The 17,710-nt window shown below is 57.4% G+C and overlaps 2 protein-coding genes across 2 annotated transcripts in view; one reads left to right on the forward strand and one right to left on the reverse strand.

The window, feature by feature from the left end:
* Positions 1 to 17,710, reverse strand: part of BNIP3 (BCL2 interacting protein 3) — a 200,426-nt gene that overhangs the window by 171,960 nt on the left and 10,756 nt on the right. The gene's annotated exons all lie outside the window — the stretch shown is intronic.
* JAKMIP3 (Janus kinase and microtubule interacting protein 3) overlaps positions 1 to 17,710 on the forward strand; it is a 135,819-nt gene that overhangs the window by 83,437 nt on the left and 34,672 nt on the right. Inside the window, 8 exon segments of the mRNA XM_050805555.1 lie at positions 1,471 to 1,554; positions 1,902 to 1,964; positions 5,521 to 5,619; positions 6,810 to 6,908; positions 7,611 to 7,670; positions 10,591 to 10,656; positions 11,401 to 11,469; positions 11,555 to 11,632. Of these exon segments, the coding sequence (XP_050661512.1) occupies positions 1,471 to 1,554; positions 1,902 to 1,964; positions 5,521 to 5,619; positions 6,810 to 6,908; positions 7,611 to 7,670; positions 10,591 to 10,656; positions 11,401 to 11,469; positions 11,555 to 11,632 (618 nt within the window).

Raw genomic sequence — 17,710 nt, forward strand, 5'->3', positions numbered from 1 at the left:
AGCCGGCATCCCGCAGTCTGATTCTGTATTATAATTGGAAATGTCGCTCCTCACTGTGGAAGTCGAGGAAGCCTCAGGATAAGGAAGGGGGTGGGAGAGGACAAGCGTCTGAAGACATGGACGTGGGCCCATCCCTGCCACGGTCCTGAGGCTGCGGGGGGCCCACAGCCCTCTGTGGGCTCCGTTTCCCTGTCTGGAAGCAGGGTTAGGACTCACTAGAATTCCCTCTGCTGAGGATTCTCCAACCCAAGGGCTCACACCCACGATTGTGACCCCTTAAGGGAGGGAAGAGGCCAGGGTGGTGGCAGGAGCCCAGGAGGGCCTGGGGGCAGGGAGCTGGGACCCAGCACTCGGGGGGCACCACAGGCCACACCTTCGCCCATCCCCCACCCTGGCTGGATCCTCTGACCCTGTGGTCCCGAAACACACCCCTCCCTTGGAAGCTATCCCCAGAGAGAGCAGGAGCCACCGTGGGGTGAAATGCCCCATGGTTCGGAGCCACCAGAGCAAACTGAATTAAGGGAGGGTGGCTCAGACCTTGGCTAGAAGCCTTGGTGGCGTTCGGGAGGGACTTCACAAACCAGGATGCTGACAGGGAAAGCACCAGGGCTTTTCTTGCAGACATGGGGCGGGCTCTGGGAGTCAGTTAAGGAACACAAAATTCAGGAAGGCAGCGAGCCCTGGGCCGAGGCAGCTCCTGCACAGGCAGCCGCATCACCTGGGGCTTCCAGCAGGGCAGCTCCAGTATAGGCAGCCACACCAGCTGGGGCTTCCAGCGGGTCCGTGTGGAGAGTCCTTCGAACAAAGCCCTCTGGCCGGCACCTGGCAGGGCTGAGCACACACTAGGCATCAGTCATCCTCATCAGCTGTGCCATCCTGTAAACAAAGATTTCTCTTAACAAGTCCTCAAAATTAACCTGCAGAATTTCCCCTTGGAATCTAAGTGAGATCTCTTGCTTCAAATAAGCCTTAAAGTTCTCCCTCCAGGGCTGGGCATAGTGGCTCACTCCCGTAATCCCAGCACTTTGGGAGGCTGAGGCAGGCAGATTGTTTGAACTTGGGAGTTTGAGACCAGCCTGGGCAACATGGTGAAACCCCGTCTCTACAAAAAATACAAAAATTAGCAGGGTGTGGTGGTGCACGCCTATGGTCCCAGCTGCTCGGGAGGGTGAGATGGGAGGATCACTTGAGCTCAGGAGGCAGAGGTTACAGGGAGGCAAGATTGTGCCACTGAGCTCCAGCCTGGATGACAGAGCCAGACCTTGTCTCAAACAAACAAACAAACAAAAAACAACAACAACAGAAAACAGTTCTCCCTCTCTTAGAAAGCATCTCTTCCAAAGGAAGGGTGAACAGCCACTTCTCAATGAACTGAACCAAAAGACAGACCCTTCTGATATCTCGCGAGTGTGTGTGCTGTCTGTCTGGCTTTTAGAGAAAATTTGATGTATTTTTCCTCCCGTCCTACAGACCCGTGAGCAGCTACAAGCCGAAGTGCAGAGGGCACAGGCACGGATCGAGGACCTGGAGAAGGCCCTGGCAGAGCAAGGGCAGGTGAGCCTGCAGCCATCTGTGCGGGCATAGGGGGCACACGTGGGTGGGAAGTATTTGGCTGCACTTGAAGACAAGCTTCAGTGGTGCGATCATAACTTTCTACAACCTCGACCTCGACCCCTGGGCTCAAGCCATCCTCCCACCTCATCCTCCCACCTCATCCTCCCAAGTAGCTGGGACCACAGGCATGTGCCACCACGCACGGCTAATTTTTGTATTTTTTTGTAGAGATGGGGCTTTGCCACGTTGACCAGACTGGTCTTTGGTGTTCTGCCACATCACGATTTAAACGTTAGTTTATGAATTCCTCTCTCCATGTCTTTATTTCTTTCAATTCAATTTTCAAGGATATGAAGTGGATTGAAGAAAAGCAGGCGCTGTACCGGAGAAATCAAGAGCTTGTGGAAAAGGTGAGCCCCGAACCCCTGGAGACCCTGGCAGGACTTGCTCTATGCTCCTGGGGGCTGCAGTGGTCCCTGCGAAGGGTGGAGCAAGGGCTGAGGCTTCTGAATGGCTCTGCCCCAGGCCCCTTCTGCTCTGCTCCCTCCTGCGGGACCCTGTCAGGAGCCCTGGGGAGGAGGACAGCCTGGACAGAGGGAGCTGGGGCCTGTTCTCCGGGGTCCGGGCAGGCCCGTCTGCAGCAGCATCTCCATTCGTGTCCTGTTGTGCTGATGGTTCTGTGGGTCGGCTGGTTAGCGCATTGTGACAGAGGTGCCCTTTTGAGACCACTGGGATTATCCCCCTGGGAAGCCTGGCTGGGTCAGGGAAGTCTCCTTCCAGCAACGCCTGTGGGGAAGCTGGAGGGTCGTCAGGGAAGAGCCCACGGACCAGCCTGGTTGAGCGAGTGCGTGTTTGAGACTTTGCCAGGGCGTCACCTGGCAGACCCAGGTCCAGGCTGTCTTGGCCCCGGATGACAAGAGGCTCCCAAAGTGATGCCCCACCCCCGCCCCCACCCCCACCCTGGCCCGGGCTTTGTGGGCTGGAAGACTTTCTCAGACGAAAAACAGATCAGAACATGCGACGTGCGGCCAGGCTGCTCTCGGTGGCCTTAGCTTCTGCCTGGGGTGCAGGGAAGGGAGTGTAGGTTTCTCTCAGGGCACCTCCCCACCACATCAGGCCCACCTGGCTCAGTTGCTCCATGCACTGGGTTAAAGAGGGGGTCACAGCACCGAGGGCCCTAGACTTAGGTCTGGGCAATCCAGAGCCATCCCAAGAGGGGTGCACCCCGCAACTGTGGGAGCAGGTGATGTGGCCCGAGTCTGGGGCGGGACTGGCTAAGGGTCCAGGGGCAGGAGGGCCAGCAGGGCTGTCATTACCACACACGGGTGAGGGGTGCTCCGTGTTGTGACCCCTGCCCCACTTGTCCATGGGCAGGAACAGGTGTCCTGAGGAGGCAGCAGTATCTCACACTGGCAGGTGTAGCCCTCTGGGGAGAAGCCAGGGTAGCCTGGCTGACGAGTCTGACGTGTGCCAGCAGGACAGAGCTTCAGACAAACGGAGACGTCCACCGCAGCCCCTGCACTGCTGTCAGCCCATGGCCGGTCATGCCCTCTGGGGGTCCTGCTTTAGGCTTGGTTCACATCTTGAATGGCGAACGACACCCCCATGTTTCCTGTGGACACATGGAACATCTCTTAAATTACAAGAGCTGTTTCCACAGGGCTTAGCACAATGCTGTGTGTGCCAAGTAAATGCTGGCACAGGCAGAGATTCACATGCACTTAAGGGCACACACTTAAACACCCACACACAGAAATGTTTGCATGCACACTTGAACACGGCACACACAGAAATGTTTGCATGCGCACTTGAACACATGCACACACAGAAATGCCTGCATGCACACTTGAACACATGCACACAGAAATGCCTGCATGCACACTTGAACACGGCACACACAGAAATGTTTGCATGCGCACTTGAACACATGCACACACAGAAATGCCTGCATGCACACTTGAACACATGCACACAGAAATGCCTGCATGCACACTTGAACACGGCACACACAGAAATGTTTGCATGCGCACTTGAACACGGCACACACAGAAATGTTTGCATGCGCACTTGAACACGGCACACACAGAAATGTTTGCATGCGCACTTGAACACATGCACACACAGAAATGCCTGCATGCACACTTGAACACGGCACACACAGAAATGTTTGCGCACACACAGAAATGCCTGCATGCACACTTGAACACGGCACACACAGAAATGTTTGCATGCGCACTTGAACACATGCACACAGAAATGCTGGCACACACACAGAAATGCTTGTGCACATACACACGTGCCCATGTGCACACCTGGAGCCATGCTTTTCTCTGGCTACATGGGAGTGGCTCACGTTCCTGGCCCTGCAGGTTTTCCACGGTAGGCCCACTGTGCAGCGGCACACAGCTGGCCCTGCGGGAGGGTCCAGCTCCCCCTGAGCCGGCTCACTCTGAGGATGCTCCTGAGTTTATCTTGGTCCCCTGAGCACTGGAGCAGCTCCCTCAGTCCCCCAAGCTCAGCTGCAGGGGATGGACACAGCCGTCTGCCCCTGGTGGACCCTGTCCATACACACAGCCGTCTGCCCCTGGTGGACCCTGTCCATACACACAGCCGTCTGCCCCTGGTGGACCCTGTCCATACACACAGCCGTCTGCCCCTGGTGGACCCTGTCCATACACACAGCCGTCTGCCCCTGGTGGACCCTGTCCATACACACAGCCGTCTGCCCCTGGTGGACCCTGTCCATACACACAGCCGTCTGCCCCTGGTGGACCCTGTCCATACACACAGCCGTCTGCCCCTGGTGGACCCTGTCCATACACACAGCCGTCTGCCCCTGGTGGACCCTGTCCATACACACAGCCGTCTGCCCCTGGTGGACCCTGTCCATACACACAGCCGTCTGCCCCTGGTGGACCCTGTCCATACACACAGCCGTCTGCCCCTGGTGGACCCTGTCCATACACACAGCCGTCTGCCCCTGGTGGACCCTGTCCATACACACAGCCGTCTGCCCCTGGTGGACCCTGTCCATACACACAGCCGTCTGCCCCTGGTGGACCCTGTCCATACACACAGCCGTCTGCCCCTGGTGGACCCTGTCCATACACACAGCCGTCTGCCCCTGGTGGACCCTGTCCATACACACAGCCGTCTGCCCCTGGTGGACCCTGTCCATACACACAGCCGTCTGCCCCTGGTGGACCCTGTCCATACACACAGCCGTCTGCCCCTGGTGGACCCTGTCCATACACACAGCCGTCTGCCCCTGGTGGACCCTGTCCATACACACAGCTGTCTGCCCCTGGTGGACCCTGCCCCCATGAGGCTGCTGAGGACACGTACCATGGGCCATGTCATTTACCCTTTGGAAGGCATGGGGGACTCTTGCATCCGGTTTACTCCCAACTGGTTCCGCTTAAACAACCCCTTAATTAGCCAAGTGAATTCTGGTGGCCAGGTGACCACGGTACCCACTCCTTCCATTGGGCACAGCCTGGGCTCCAAGGGGCACCAGGGAGGGGAGCTACTTGGGACATTTATCCTCCACGACCTCCCTTCCTCATCCTAGCTCAGAGCCCCACTAAGGCCCCCAGGCTCCTGGCTTGCAGTGCACAGCCCCTGTTGGAGACGTTTATCCTTGACGCCTCCCTTCCCCCTCCCTGCCCAGGGGCCACCGAGGCTCAGGGCCCCACTATGACCTCCAGGCTCCTGGCTTGTGGTATGCGGTGCTGCCTGCCCAGCCCCACCCACCACCGGATGGCTGGGCCGTCTCACTAGGACAGACCCAAACATACCCAGGGCTGTGAGGAGCTTCCAGGGCTGGGCACCTGGCCAGCCAACTGGCCTCCCCGACAGCCAGCAGCTGTCCAGTTAGCCGCTGTCCAGTCAGCCTGGAGTTGTCCTTCCAAGACCTCTGGTGGGAGAGAACCAGACCCCTCACCTCATGCATCTTTTATGTTATAGATCAAACAAATGGAGACGGAAGAGGCTCGGCTTAGACACGAGGTGCAGGATGCCAGAGACCAAAATGAGCTGCTGGAGTTCAGGATCCTGGAGCTTGAGGTAGCTGGGCCAATGGCCGGCACTGTGGCCTGTGGCCATGGCCTGTGGCTGTGTCAGGGATCCAGTCCTCAGCCTTCCTAACCCACATAAACCCCTGAACATGAACCCAAAAGGCTGGCTCGGGGAGGAAAGAGGCAAATGGCTGTAAATCGCCACCTCTTCATACCGGCCACCCAAAGCATGTGTCAATGGGGAACATGGGCCATGGAGCTCAGTGTCATTCAGGGAAACAAAACAAAAGCACGACGGGTGACAGTGCAGCATCTCCTCCAGATCTGTGGGCCGAAGAGCCGGCATGTCCGTCCTCCATCCACCCCCGTGGCCCTGCTGCAGCTGGTGTGCGGCCATGCCCAGGCCTCGGTGGTCGGCAGACATTTGTTTCTTGCCCCTGAGTGAGGGCAGTGGGGGCCACGCGGCAACTGGCAGCCCTTTGCCTGTGCCCTGCTGTCCCTGGCCCTGCGTCCTCTGCCATGACCTGCACAGGAGGAGGGAGGAGGGGGATCCCACCAGGCAGCTCAGGCCGGGTGTGAGCAGCCACGTCCCTGTGATTGTTTCAGGATAAGGGCAGTCCACCTGTGGGGCTGGGAGGAAGTGGCCCACACAGGGGCCGCCCCTGCCGAGCACCACACACACCGCGAGGCCTCCGTCTGGGGCCAGCACCTGAGGCCTCGGAGTCCAGCTGGAGCCCCTCTTAGAGCCCTCCCGTCCACCGCCGGAGGACAGGGCAGCTGTGTGGTCACGCCATGTGTGGATGACCTCGGCCACGTGGGCTTGCCTGTGGGGACAGTGGCAGCAGCACTGGCCTGTGTCCTCCAGAGACTCTTCTGGTTAGGCCTGCAGGGGATGCGACCTGCAGCCCCTCCCCTGGTCCTCCCCATAGCCCCTGGGATTCACCGAGGGATGTGCCGTGGGTTCAGGGTGGGGACTGCCCAGGCCACGTGACTGGAGTGTGATGAACTCTGCCCGGCCCATCTGGGGTCGGCGAATACACAGGGGCGCGGTCCTCGTGGGCCGGTCCAGGTCCAGTGCAAGTTCTGCCACCACGGCTGCTGCTGCGGTTTGGTTTTCATAAATGCTGTGTTGATCCTTGGTTCCATGGTCTTGGCCCATGTTCCTCAGGCCCCAGCACAGCCCTCTTGGAGGGAAGGGATGGGAAGGAAGCGGCTCACCCTTCTGCCCCTCTGTCCTAGGAGAGGGAGAGGAAGTCACCCGCCATCAACTTCCACCACACGCCCTTCGTGGATGGGAAGAGCCCCCTCCAGGTGTACTGCGAGGCCGAAGGCGTGACTGTGAGCCCCCCCGCCCCCCGCCCCGCCCCTTCCGCCCCACCCCTCCCCTTCCGCCCTGCCCCATGCCCTGTCCCACCCCACCCCTCCTCTTCCGCCCCGCCCCATGTCCTGTCCCGCCCCACCCCGCCCCTTCCGCCCCACCCCTCCCCTTCCACCCTGCCCCATGCCCTGTCCCACCCCACCCCTCCTCTTCCGCCCCGCCCCATGTCCTGTCCCGCCCCACCCCGCCCCTTCCGCCCCACCCCGCCCCTTCCGCCCCTTCCGCCCCACCCCGCCCCTTCCGCCCCTTCCGCCCCGCCCCATGCCCTGTTCCGCCCCGCCCCTTCCGCCCCGCCCCATGCCCTGTTCCGCCCCGCCCCTTCCGCCCCGCCCCATGTCCTGTCCCGCCCCGCCCCTTCCGCCCCGCCCCATGTCCTGTCCCGCCCCACCCCCGCCCCTTCCGCCCCACCCCGCCCCTTCCGCTCCACCCCGCCCCTTCCGCCCCTTCCGCCCCACCCCGCCCCTTCCGCCCCGCCCCACCCCGCCCCTTCCGCCCCGCCCCATGCCCTGTTCCGCCCCGCCCCTTCCGCCCCGCCCCATGCCCTGTTCCGCCCCGCCCCTTCTGCCACGCCCCCTCTACCCCGCCCCATGCCCTGTCCTGCCCTGCCTCGCCCTCTCTGCCCACCCGAGGCCGCTCACCCCTGCCTGTCCTCTGTGCCTTAGGACATTGTGGTCGCGGAGCTGATGAAGAAGCTGGACATCCTGGGCGATAACGCCGTAAGTGTATGTCGCTCTCCTGGCTTGTGCATGCCCCTCACACCCACAACCCCCAGCCCAGCCCTGCCCCTCTGGGGTCCAGGAGTCCTACCAGCCTCCCACAGCCCTGCCATGGGCCACGCTGCCTGAGACCCTTCCCGCGGCCCAGAGCCTGCTTAGAATCGGAGGCTTCCTCACACTGCTCCAGGGCCCAGTGGGACCTCTGCTGTGCACACCTGGTTCTTCCAGCTGACGGCACTTCCCGTCACACTGCCCAGCTTCTGGGGTCTCTCTCTCAGCCCTTCCAGACTTGCCGTGAGGATGGGGGGGCTGTTGCTCTTAGACAAGCCAAGACCCTTAGGGATTCCACTTCCTTGGCTTGGGGGAAGAAGCAGACTCTATAGATAACCCCTAAATTTCATTGGGGCAGAGTTCCAATTTCTATAGCAAACTCTTTGAAAGGATGTTAATTACTGAGTGGGCAAAGTAAACGCACCCTTTCATCCCACTTTTCATTCGTCCATCACTAATCCTGCGCTCTCCATCCATTTATTCCCCATCAATGCATTATCTACCTAGCCCTTCATTCATGCTCTGTCTTATATCTATCCATCCATCTATCCTGTGTAATCCATCCATCCATCCCCCATAATCCATCTATCCATCCTCCATCCTTCATCTATCCTTCATCCATCATCCTTAATCCATGAATTTATCTATCATCCACAGTATGTCCATCCATCCTCCATCCATCCATCATCCATCATCACTAATCCATCCATTCTCCATCCTCCATCTGTCCTCTATCCACAATCCTCCATCCATTCCTTCTCCATCTACCATATTCTACCCATTAATCTTTCACCCATCCATCCATCTCCCATTCATCCTCCATAATCCATCCTTCATAATCCATCTATTCATTCTCCATCCATCCTTCATCCTTTATCCTCCATTCATTCATCCATTCTCCAGAATCCATCTATCAATCCATCCACCCTCCATAATTTATCCATGCATCCTCCATCCACCATTCATCCATCCATCCTCCATAAGCTATTTATCCATCTTTCCATCCTTCATCCTTTATCCTTCCATCCATCCACAGCCCCTCCCTCCCTCCCTCCATCCATCCATCCATCATCCTACCTTCATTGATCTACTCCGTCCATCCAGGGTCCTGCATCAGAGGACTCCCTTCTCCCCTTGCCTGCCCAGCCCCTGGGGAGCAGTGAGGCACAAGGCAGGGGTGGTTTCAGCAGGGAGGCTCTGGGTATGGGTCTGCTTCTTTCAGACCTGGGGCTCCATTGTGGTCACAGGTGGCTGAAGAGTCACAGCAGGGTGGTCGTGGACCTGACATGCTCTGGGGTCCAGTCCTGGGTATCAGCCCCCTCATGAGGTCTTGGGAACTGTATTGGGCAACTCTCTGATTCACAGTTGGAGAGGCTGAGTCCCCAGAGGTACTGCCCAGGGTCACAGAGCTGATGTAGTGGCAGAGTTGGGGACATCCAGCCACGCCCAGGCCTATTTCAGGGTTCCTGCCCAGCCCCATAGCTGTCCACCAAGAGTGCCACTGAGTGTGATGGCCCTGCAGTCATCATGCAGCCTCTGAGGCCATCGTCACAGAGCCCAGGGATGGAGGAAGTTGGGGACTGGAGGACTCATGGCCAGGCTTAAGCTCAGGGGACCTGTGGAGATGCTGGGGAGCTCCTGACAACAGGCTGACTGCATCCTTTCAAGCCTGTCTGTGCAGTCAGTGTTGAGCAAGCTTCACATGCACCTTGTGGTTTAACCACATCGGGTAGATTCCCTCCATCACCCTGAAGCCAACTGCTCAGCCTCCCCAACTTAAAGTGTTGGGAGAAGTCTGTGGCCTGCCTAGCCCTGCCCAGCCCTGCCATGGGAGAAGGGAACAGGGCAGGAGAGATGAGGGCACCCAGCCCCAGCCGTGCAGGATGAGGTTCTTGCCTGAGTCAGGAGTGCAGCTGGCCCCCACCATGGACTACAGACTGAGCCTGACTCCCCTCTGTGGGAGACCCGTGAGGACGTTGTTGGGGGGGAGACCCATGAGGACTTTGGCGGGGGGGAGACCTGTGAGGATGTTGTGGGGAGGAGACCCGTGAGGACGTTGGGGGTGGGGGAGACCCGTGAGGACGTTGAGGGGGGAGGGTACAGTAAGAGTTGCCTGCCATTAGGGAGCTTGCACTCTAGGGAGAGAACGGCATGGACAGGGCTTTTGGAGTGATCTGGCATGAATCAGAGAGGCTCTGGGGAGAGGAGCAAGGGCCTCCCTTCCCCGCAGGGACCGGGCACCCAGCCCCAGCCAACTCGTGAGCTAGAGCGGGGAAGCCCTGGTCTGGATGCAGGCTGCAGCGGGGTCTGAGAGTGTGAGGTGCCCACATCCAAAGCCGTAATCACTTTACCCAGAAGGGCCACCCAGGGTCCCCTCAGGTGGGGAGGAAGCATGAATAAAACATGCGTAAAAAGACAAAACCTTCCAGGGATTCAGCCATTTCACAGCCGTGAACGTGTGGTCTCTCCTCCACTGTTCCAAGTGGTGTTTTCGTAACCACAGGTGCACATGCAGAGGCTGGCTTTAGACACAGAAGGGGACAAGCTGGGCAGAGTAGCAGCTGCTGCTGGGGATGTCGTGGCAGCCTCTGCCTGCACTGAGCAGTGCATCTGCATCTGCCTCAGCTGGTTACCTAGACCTGGTGGTTACCAGCAGAGGGAGGACGAGAGAAAACAAAATCGACAGCACCTGGAGGGAACAAGATTGAGAGTCGAGGGTGTCAGAGATGCTGGGAGGGAGATGTCAGTCAAAGCGCTTTTTAGCTGTGACCCGGCACCCAGGCGTCCCCAGTCAGCCTCCCCATGCCTCCGCCACTCACCCTCACCCCCAAAGGCACTGCTTCTGACCATACCTGTGTTCTGCTTTTGGATGCAGAACCTGACCAATGAGGAGCAGGTGGTTGTCATACAAGCCAGGACAGTCCTGACCTTGGCCGAAAAGGTAAGAGCAGCTGTGTGGACACTCGGGAGAGGGCCGGGCTCCTGGGGTCTCCTGCCCTGCTCAGTTCAGAGAAGGTGATCTTCTTGGGAGGACCTTGGTGGCCTGCAGGACCGGGTTTGGGGGGTCCACTAAACCCTGTCTGCCCTGGGAGATCTGGCATACTCAGGTCAGACAGCACCCACTGTGCATGTTTGCAAAGGACAGATTCAGCTCCACTTTGCTCTGACAGCAACCCTGTCTGGGTTTCTTCCTAAAGGCGGGAAGGTATGGTGAGTCTGCAGGCAGCATTCTCTGTTCAACTTATCCTGACCCCCTTCTGGGGCCACCCAGCCCACCACCTGCTCCTAGTCCCACCCCTGGCCCTGACCTGCCTGGTGGGCTGGGCCTCCCACAGCAAGGAGAAGGGGTGCTCCTGGCACATAGGGGTTTGGAGAAACAGGCCACCCCTCCCCGCCCTTGGTGGCAGAGCTCTGCAGATGTGTCTCTCCCACAGTGCCCCAAGCCAGCGTCTCTTCTCTCCTGGAGGTGGTATCAGGGGCAGACTTCCTGGACACCTGAAGGGTGGGAGGGGCAGGGCCATGATTCCAGCGCAGCCCCAACTCCCTGGAGAGGGCTGGGCTCTCCCCTCCCTAAGGAGAAGAGGAAGGAAGACCCAGGCTGCCCTGGCTTCTCTCTCAGCTGTCTCCGCAAGCCGGGGTGGGGGACCCTAGGGGTCATTGTCCTGCTTGTTCTGTTTGTGCCCAGTGGCTCCAGCAGATTGAGGAGACAGAGGCGGCACTGCAGCGGAAGATGGTGGATCTGGAGAGTGAGAAGGTTGGTGGCACCTTCCCTGAGGTTCTGCGGCTCGGCGCTGCAGGTGGGACATCCGAGACAGAGGCATGGTCCTCCTGTGTTTCAGGAGCTGTTCAGTAAGCAGAAGGGCTACCTGGACGAGGAGCTGGACTACCGGAAACAGGCCTTGGACCAGGCCCACAAGGTGAGAGGCACAAGGCTGCTGGAACCCTGGGGAGGGGCATTGGGGTGAAAACAGCCACGTGGCTCAGGTGCCCAGCGGTGCCTCAGATGCCTATGCGAATCAGGTTACAGGGCCCCTAACAGCCCCTAATGACACCTGCACAGCAGGCCCTGGCTCTCCAGAGCTGCCTGATGGGGTCTTCACTTGGAGCTTCATAAACAGAGCAGGATTAGTTGAGGGGGCCTAAACCCACACTGTGCCATGAGAACGTTCTACAGTCTTTGTGCAGGTCACTCGGGCTCACAAACACACCCCGATTCCTAAAGGCTGTCCAGGCATTGGTGTGGGCTGGTGTCTACCTCCCACCCCTCCCCTGAGAAACCGGTGGCTGCTCACTAGTGGAAGGCGTGGTCTTGTTTTATTTCATCTGCTGTGGCTGGGAGGAGCATAGAACATTTCTAGGTTGAAAACTAGGCTTCAGAACTGGGTTCTCCTGCTGGGAGCTACTTCCCCCGTGACTGCACAAGCAATCATCTGTCCCTGCTGGACTCCTATCATGTGACGGAAGGTACGACCGGGAGGATATTCAGGTCGTGTTGTGGAAAGACAAGTGTCACCACCAAGAGGTTCACCTTGGGACCCAGCCCAGCAGGCAGGATCTTGACTGTCATGGTGGGCTGGGATGAAAATGCTCATTCCTGGGGCCAAGTCAGCCTGGGAACTCTCAGAGTGATGGTGATGATGATCATGATGATGATGGTGATGATGACAATGGTGGTGGTGATGATTCTGCTGGCAGTGATAATGGTGATGGTGGTAGTGGTGGTGGTGGTGATGGTGGTAATGGTGGTGGTGATGATGATCATGATGATGGTGGTGGTAGTGGTGATGGTGATGATAGTGATTATGATGGTGATAATGGTTATCATGATGCTGGTGGTAGTGATGATGGTGATCTTGATGGTGATGATGGTGATCATGGTGGTGATAATGGTTATGGTGATGGCGGTGGTAGTGATGGTGATAATGGTGATGATAGTGGCGATGATCATGATGGTGGTAGTGGTGATGGTAATAATGGTTATGGTGATGATGGTGATGGTAGTGGTGATGGTGATGATGGTGGTGATGATCATGATGATGGCAGTGGTGATGGTGATGACGGTGATTATGATGGTGATAATGGTTATCATGATGCTGGTGGTAGTGATGATGGTGATTATGATGGTCATCATGGTTATGGTGATGACGGTGGTGGAGATGGTGATGATGGTGGTGATGTAGTGGCGATGATGATCATGATGATGGTAGTAGTGGTCATGATGATGGTGATGATAATGGCGATGATCATGATGATGGTGGTAGTAGTGATGATGGTGATAATAGTGATGATGATGCTGGTAGTGATGGTGGTGATCATGATGGTGATAATAGTTATGATGATGATGGCAATGATCATGATGACGGTGGTGGTAGTAGTGGTAATGATGATAGGTGATGATGCTGGTGGTGATGATGATGATCATGATGATGGTGGTGTTAGTGATGGTGGTGATATGGTGGTGATGATCATGACAGTGGTGGTAGTGGTGGTGATGATGGCGATCATGATGGTGATGATGGTGATTGATGATGGCGATCATGGTGACAATGGTGATTGATGATGATGGTGATAGTGATGATGGTGGTGGTGATGATGAGGATGATAATGATAGTATTATAATGACAGCCTACTCAAGAGGCTTTCCCATGTGGCGGGCACTGATCTGGCCAGCCAGGCACAGAAGCTGGTGACCTGCCCAAGGACACACAGTCAGAATGAAGGCAGGAGTCGAATCTCAGCATTCTTCCCCTGCACCCACAGCCATGACTGCTGCACTAGGCATCTCTCCTTCCCGCACTTGTGGATTCGAGTTCCTCACATAGAGGGGCCAGGGCTCAAAAGCAGAACGCTACAAAGCAAAGAGCAGTCACACCAGGCACCTGGCATCCTGGGAAGGGGTGCAAGGCCCATGTCAGTTGCTGTGGAAGCCAGTGTGGGAGCCATGGGAGGCTTTGGAAGCAGATGACCTGTGTTTGAGGCCCAACTCAGCCAGTAACCACTAGGGATTGGGAGTTCCTGTAAGATGCTGGGCATGGAGGCTAGTCCTGGCTAAACTGGTAATGACCCTCCTGTTGCTATGGTTAGTTTCACTATTGCTGACCAGCACGTGTGCACATGCCTGCGTGGGAGCAGCTCACAGGTTGCTGGCTATCCTTCCCGGGCCACTGTCCTCATGGCCTCTGGGTACTGAGAGCCAGTCCTGGGTAAGCTGGCCCCAGCAGTGGTGAGACCTGCGTCCCTCCAGGTGGCCAGGGACCTGCGCAGCACGCAGCATGTCTGTCCACCCTGCTCATGGGGCGGCCCCCAGGCGCAGGCTGCTGCAGGATTAGCTTCCTGGGCAGTCCTCTGGGTCTTGCCTGCTTTGGTCAGAAGGAAAAAGGCTGGAAGTGGGTGGTTGCTTGATGTAAAAAGCAGAGGCCCCTCAGTGCCCCAGGCCATCCATGCTGCAGCCAGCTGATACTTCTCTGCTCACGCCTTCTGGGATGCCTGGCTGCCCTTACTGGAGAGACTTTCTTGGCGAGGCGACAGGTCCTGCAGGCTCTAGGCTCCCGCCTCCCCCCCTCAGCTCAGTCTCTGTCCCCCGAAGCCCCTTGGCTCTCCAGCCTCCTCATACCCCCTCATTTTCCTCATCCTGTTCATGCTGATTGCTGGCATAGACAGGTTCCTCTCTGGTGGATGAGGAAGAACCCTCTAGAACAGTGATCTCCCATGAGCACCAAGGCCCACGTCACTTCCTGGGTGGAGAGGCAGCTGGGATCCAGCTAGGGATCAGCCTACTTGGTAGGCATCTCCACTGCTATGCAGCCACCACCACCACAGGCCAGGAGACGGAGGACCCCACCCAGCCTTCGCTGATGCTGTTCCGTCCTTCTGGGGCTCCCTCCCTTTCCTTCTCCTGCCCATCCCTGACTGACACTGCAAGCCTCAGTTTAGTACCTCATCTCCTCTAGGAAACCTTCCCTGACTCCCAGTGAGGTGGCCCTGACACGCCCCACTCGTGGAAATGGGTCTGCCTTTCTATGGGGCAAGCAGGGATCGTGTGCATCTGCTACCATCTGGTCTCCTAGACCAGCAAGAGGCCTGGCAGGCAGCAGGTGCTTTGTGGGTGATGCATAGGTGAAGAGGAAAAGAGCTAAGGATTGTGCAAAGGTTTTTAAATCCAGCCCACCTTGAGACAGGAAAGGGAAGAGAAGGGCATGCATTTTTTTTTTAATATTGCATTTTTTTTCCTGAATGAAAAAAGAATCAATGTACAGTTCTAATTTACAACACAGAAAAATCCAAGAAAAAATTCACCATGTGCCCAGCACACAGAGAAAGACTGTGGGCATTCTGGTTTCTCTCCCGGTGGTCTCTTGGCAGGATGGGGATACGCATAGTATTTTTGCAAAAGTGGGGTCCCCATGCTTATCTAAGGCTTGCTGTCTGAAATCTTCTGAGAGATGGTCATCACGCCAATGGTAGGAAATGTTCACAGTAGGAAAGGACATTTTCTTCCCGTTCCTGTTCTCTGGACTCCAGATGCCACCAACAAAGGGGACCCACTTGCTGGTTCTCTTTTCCTTCCTGGATTACACCCCACATGTGTGTGCATGTACGTTTTCATGGATAGCCTGAGAACCCCAACGAGCTGCAGTACGCTTCCCTTTCACCTGACCGTGCACAGCCAGGGCGCTTCCCACCAGCCCAAGGGGCGACTTGGTGTGAACGTATCATGGACTGTTTGTCCCCAGTAGTGGACTTAGGTAGTGTCCATGCATTAGCTGTCACCAGCAAAATAGCAATTCCTATCCATTTCTGACATCCCAACACACAAATAGAAATTATCTGCAGGAAATATTCTTTGGATCGACCAAAGGGTTATGCACACTTGCATTGTTAGGAACTGTCGAATATTTCTCCCCGTAGTAGGTACAACTTGCACCCCAAACTTCCACCGCATGGTGTGCAGCTGCCTGGTGCAGTCCTAGCAGGCGTGTCTCCTGGTGAGCTCAAAGTTTAACACGTTTCTATGCAACTCCACGCCACGTCTGTTTGTGACCTTTCCCATCTCTCTCTCATGCTATCTACCTTTTGGTCAGAGTTCTTGATAAAAGAAGGCAACCAGCCCTTTGCCATCCATTGCAAATATTTCCTTTATTTCCTCACTCAGAAGAATGGTACATTGCAAATATTTCACCCAGCTTGTCAGTTCCTCTTTGATGTCAAACACTGTTTTGAGGGCCTGGAAGAATTTGGGTAATTTTTATGAGGTTGATGGCCTCCAGGTTTTATGGCATAATTTCAAATTTGTCCTTCATACAAAAAAAAAAGATTGTACAAAAATATTCCAATGTTTTCTTTCAGCATTACTTTGAGGTGTGTGTGAGGCACGTGTAAAGAGGAAAAGGAAATGTATGCACCTCCAGGATGGCAGCCCCCCACCCCGCCCCCCAGGCAGCATTTGTCTACTCAGCCATCCACCTTTTCCACCCTAATGTCACAGATAATTCCCCTTTGTAAGATCGTGTCTGGAGTGATGCCTCAGGCCCAGAATCCCTCCACTGGGTCGGGAGAGTTGTCCCATGACTGGAGAAGTACCCTGTGGGCCCCCTTGCCCTGACCAGAATGCGGAATCTGAGCACAGAAAGCTCCAGGAGTGGGGCCCTGGCCTAGAGCAACTGCCACCGTGGTCCCTGTGATCAGACATCCTGTGGACAGGAGTGGGGGCCTGGCCTAGAGCAACTGCCACCATGGTCCCTGTGATCAGACATCCTGTGGACACCCCATGGGATTAGAGATGTGGGTCTCTGCACACATTTCCAGAAGATCAAATCAGCACTGCTTCAGCTTTCTGCGAGGCCACCTCTCTCTGCACCTCCACAGTAGCTGTGTTCTCAGGCCTCAGATGGGGCCAACTGCTCAGCGGATCATTCAGCCCCAAAGTCCAGTCGGGGGGGCACATGGTTGCTGGTTGGACCAGGATTAATGCCCCCTACTCTGGAGGGGACTGGGGGCACCTTCCTGTGAGACGCCGTGGAAGAGGCACCTTCCTATGAGACGCCGTGGAAGAGGCACCTTCCTGTGAGACGCCGTGGGAGAGGCACCTTCCTGTGAGACGCCGTGGGAGAGGCACCTTCCTGTGAGACGCCGTGGGAGAGGCACCTTCCTGTGAGACGCCGTGGGAGAGGCACCTTCCTGTGAGACGCCGTGGGAGAGGCACCTTCCTGTGAGACGCCGTGGGAGAGGCACCTTCCTGTGAGACGCCGTGGGAGAGGCACCTTCCTGTGAGACGCCGTGGGAGAGGCACCTTCCTGTGAGACGCCGTGGGAGAGGCACCTTCCTGTGAGACGCCGTGGGAGAGGCACCTTCCTGTGAGACGCCGTGGGAGAGGCATCTTCCTGTGAGACGCCGTGGGAGGGGCATCTTCCTGTGAGACGCCGTGGGAGGGGCAGGTTCCTGTGAGACGCCGTGGGAGGGGCAGGTTCCTGTGAGACGCCGTGGGAGGGGCAGGTTCCTGTGAGGGCAGGGGCAGGTTCCTGTGAGACGCCGTGGGAGGGGCAGGTTCCTGTGAGACGCCGTGGGAGGGGCAGGTTCCTGTGAGACGCCGTGGGAGGGGCAGGTTCCTGTGAGACGCCGTGGGAGGGGCAGGTTCCTGTGAGACGCCGTGGGAGGGGCAGGTTACGCTGTGGAGACGCCGTGGGAGGGGCAGGGGGTTCCTGTGAGACGCCGTGGGAGGGGCACCTTCCTGTGAGACGCCGTGGGAGGGGGCAGGTTCCTGTGAGACGCCGTGGGAGGGGCATGTTCCTGTGAGACGCCGTGATGGGGGGGCAGGTTCCTGTGAGACGCCGTGGGGGGGGCATCCTCCCTGTGTGATGCTGGGGGGACGCTCCCGTGGGAGGGGCATCTCTTCCTGTGACTGGGGGGGTCTCTTCCTGTGGGATGTTGGGGGGGGTCTCTTCCTGTGTGTGGGGGGGAATCTCTTCCTGTGTGATGCTGGGGGGGGCCTCTCCCTG

The sequence above is a fragment of the Macaca thibetana genome, chromosome 9, assembly GCF_024542745.1.
Source record: "Macaca thibetana thibetana isolate TM-01 chromosome 9, ASM2454274v1, whole genome shotgun sequence".
NCBI classification, from domain to species: domain Eukaryota; kingdom Metazoa; phylum Chordata; class Mammalia; order Primates; family Cercopithecidae; genus Macaca; species Macaca thibetana.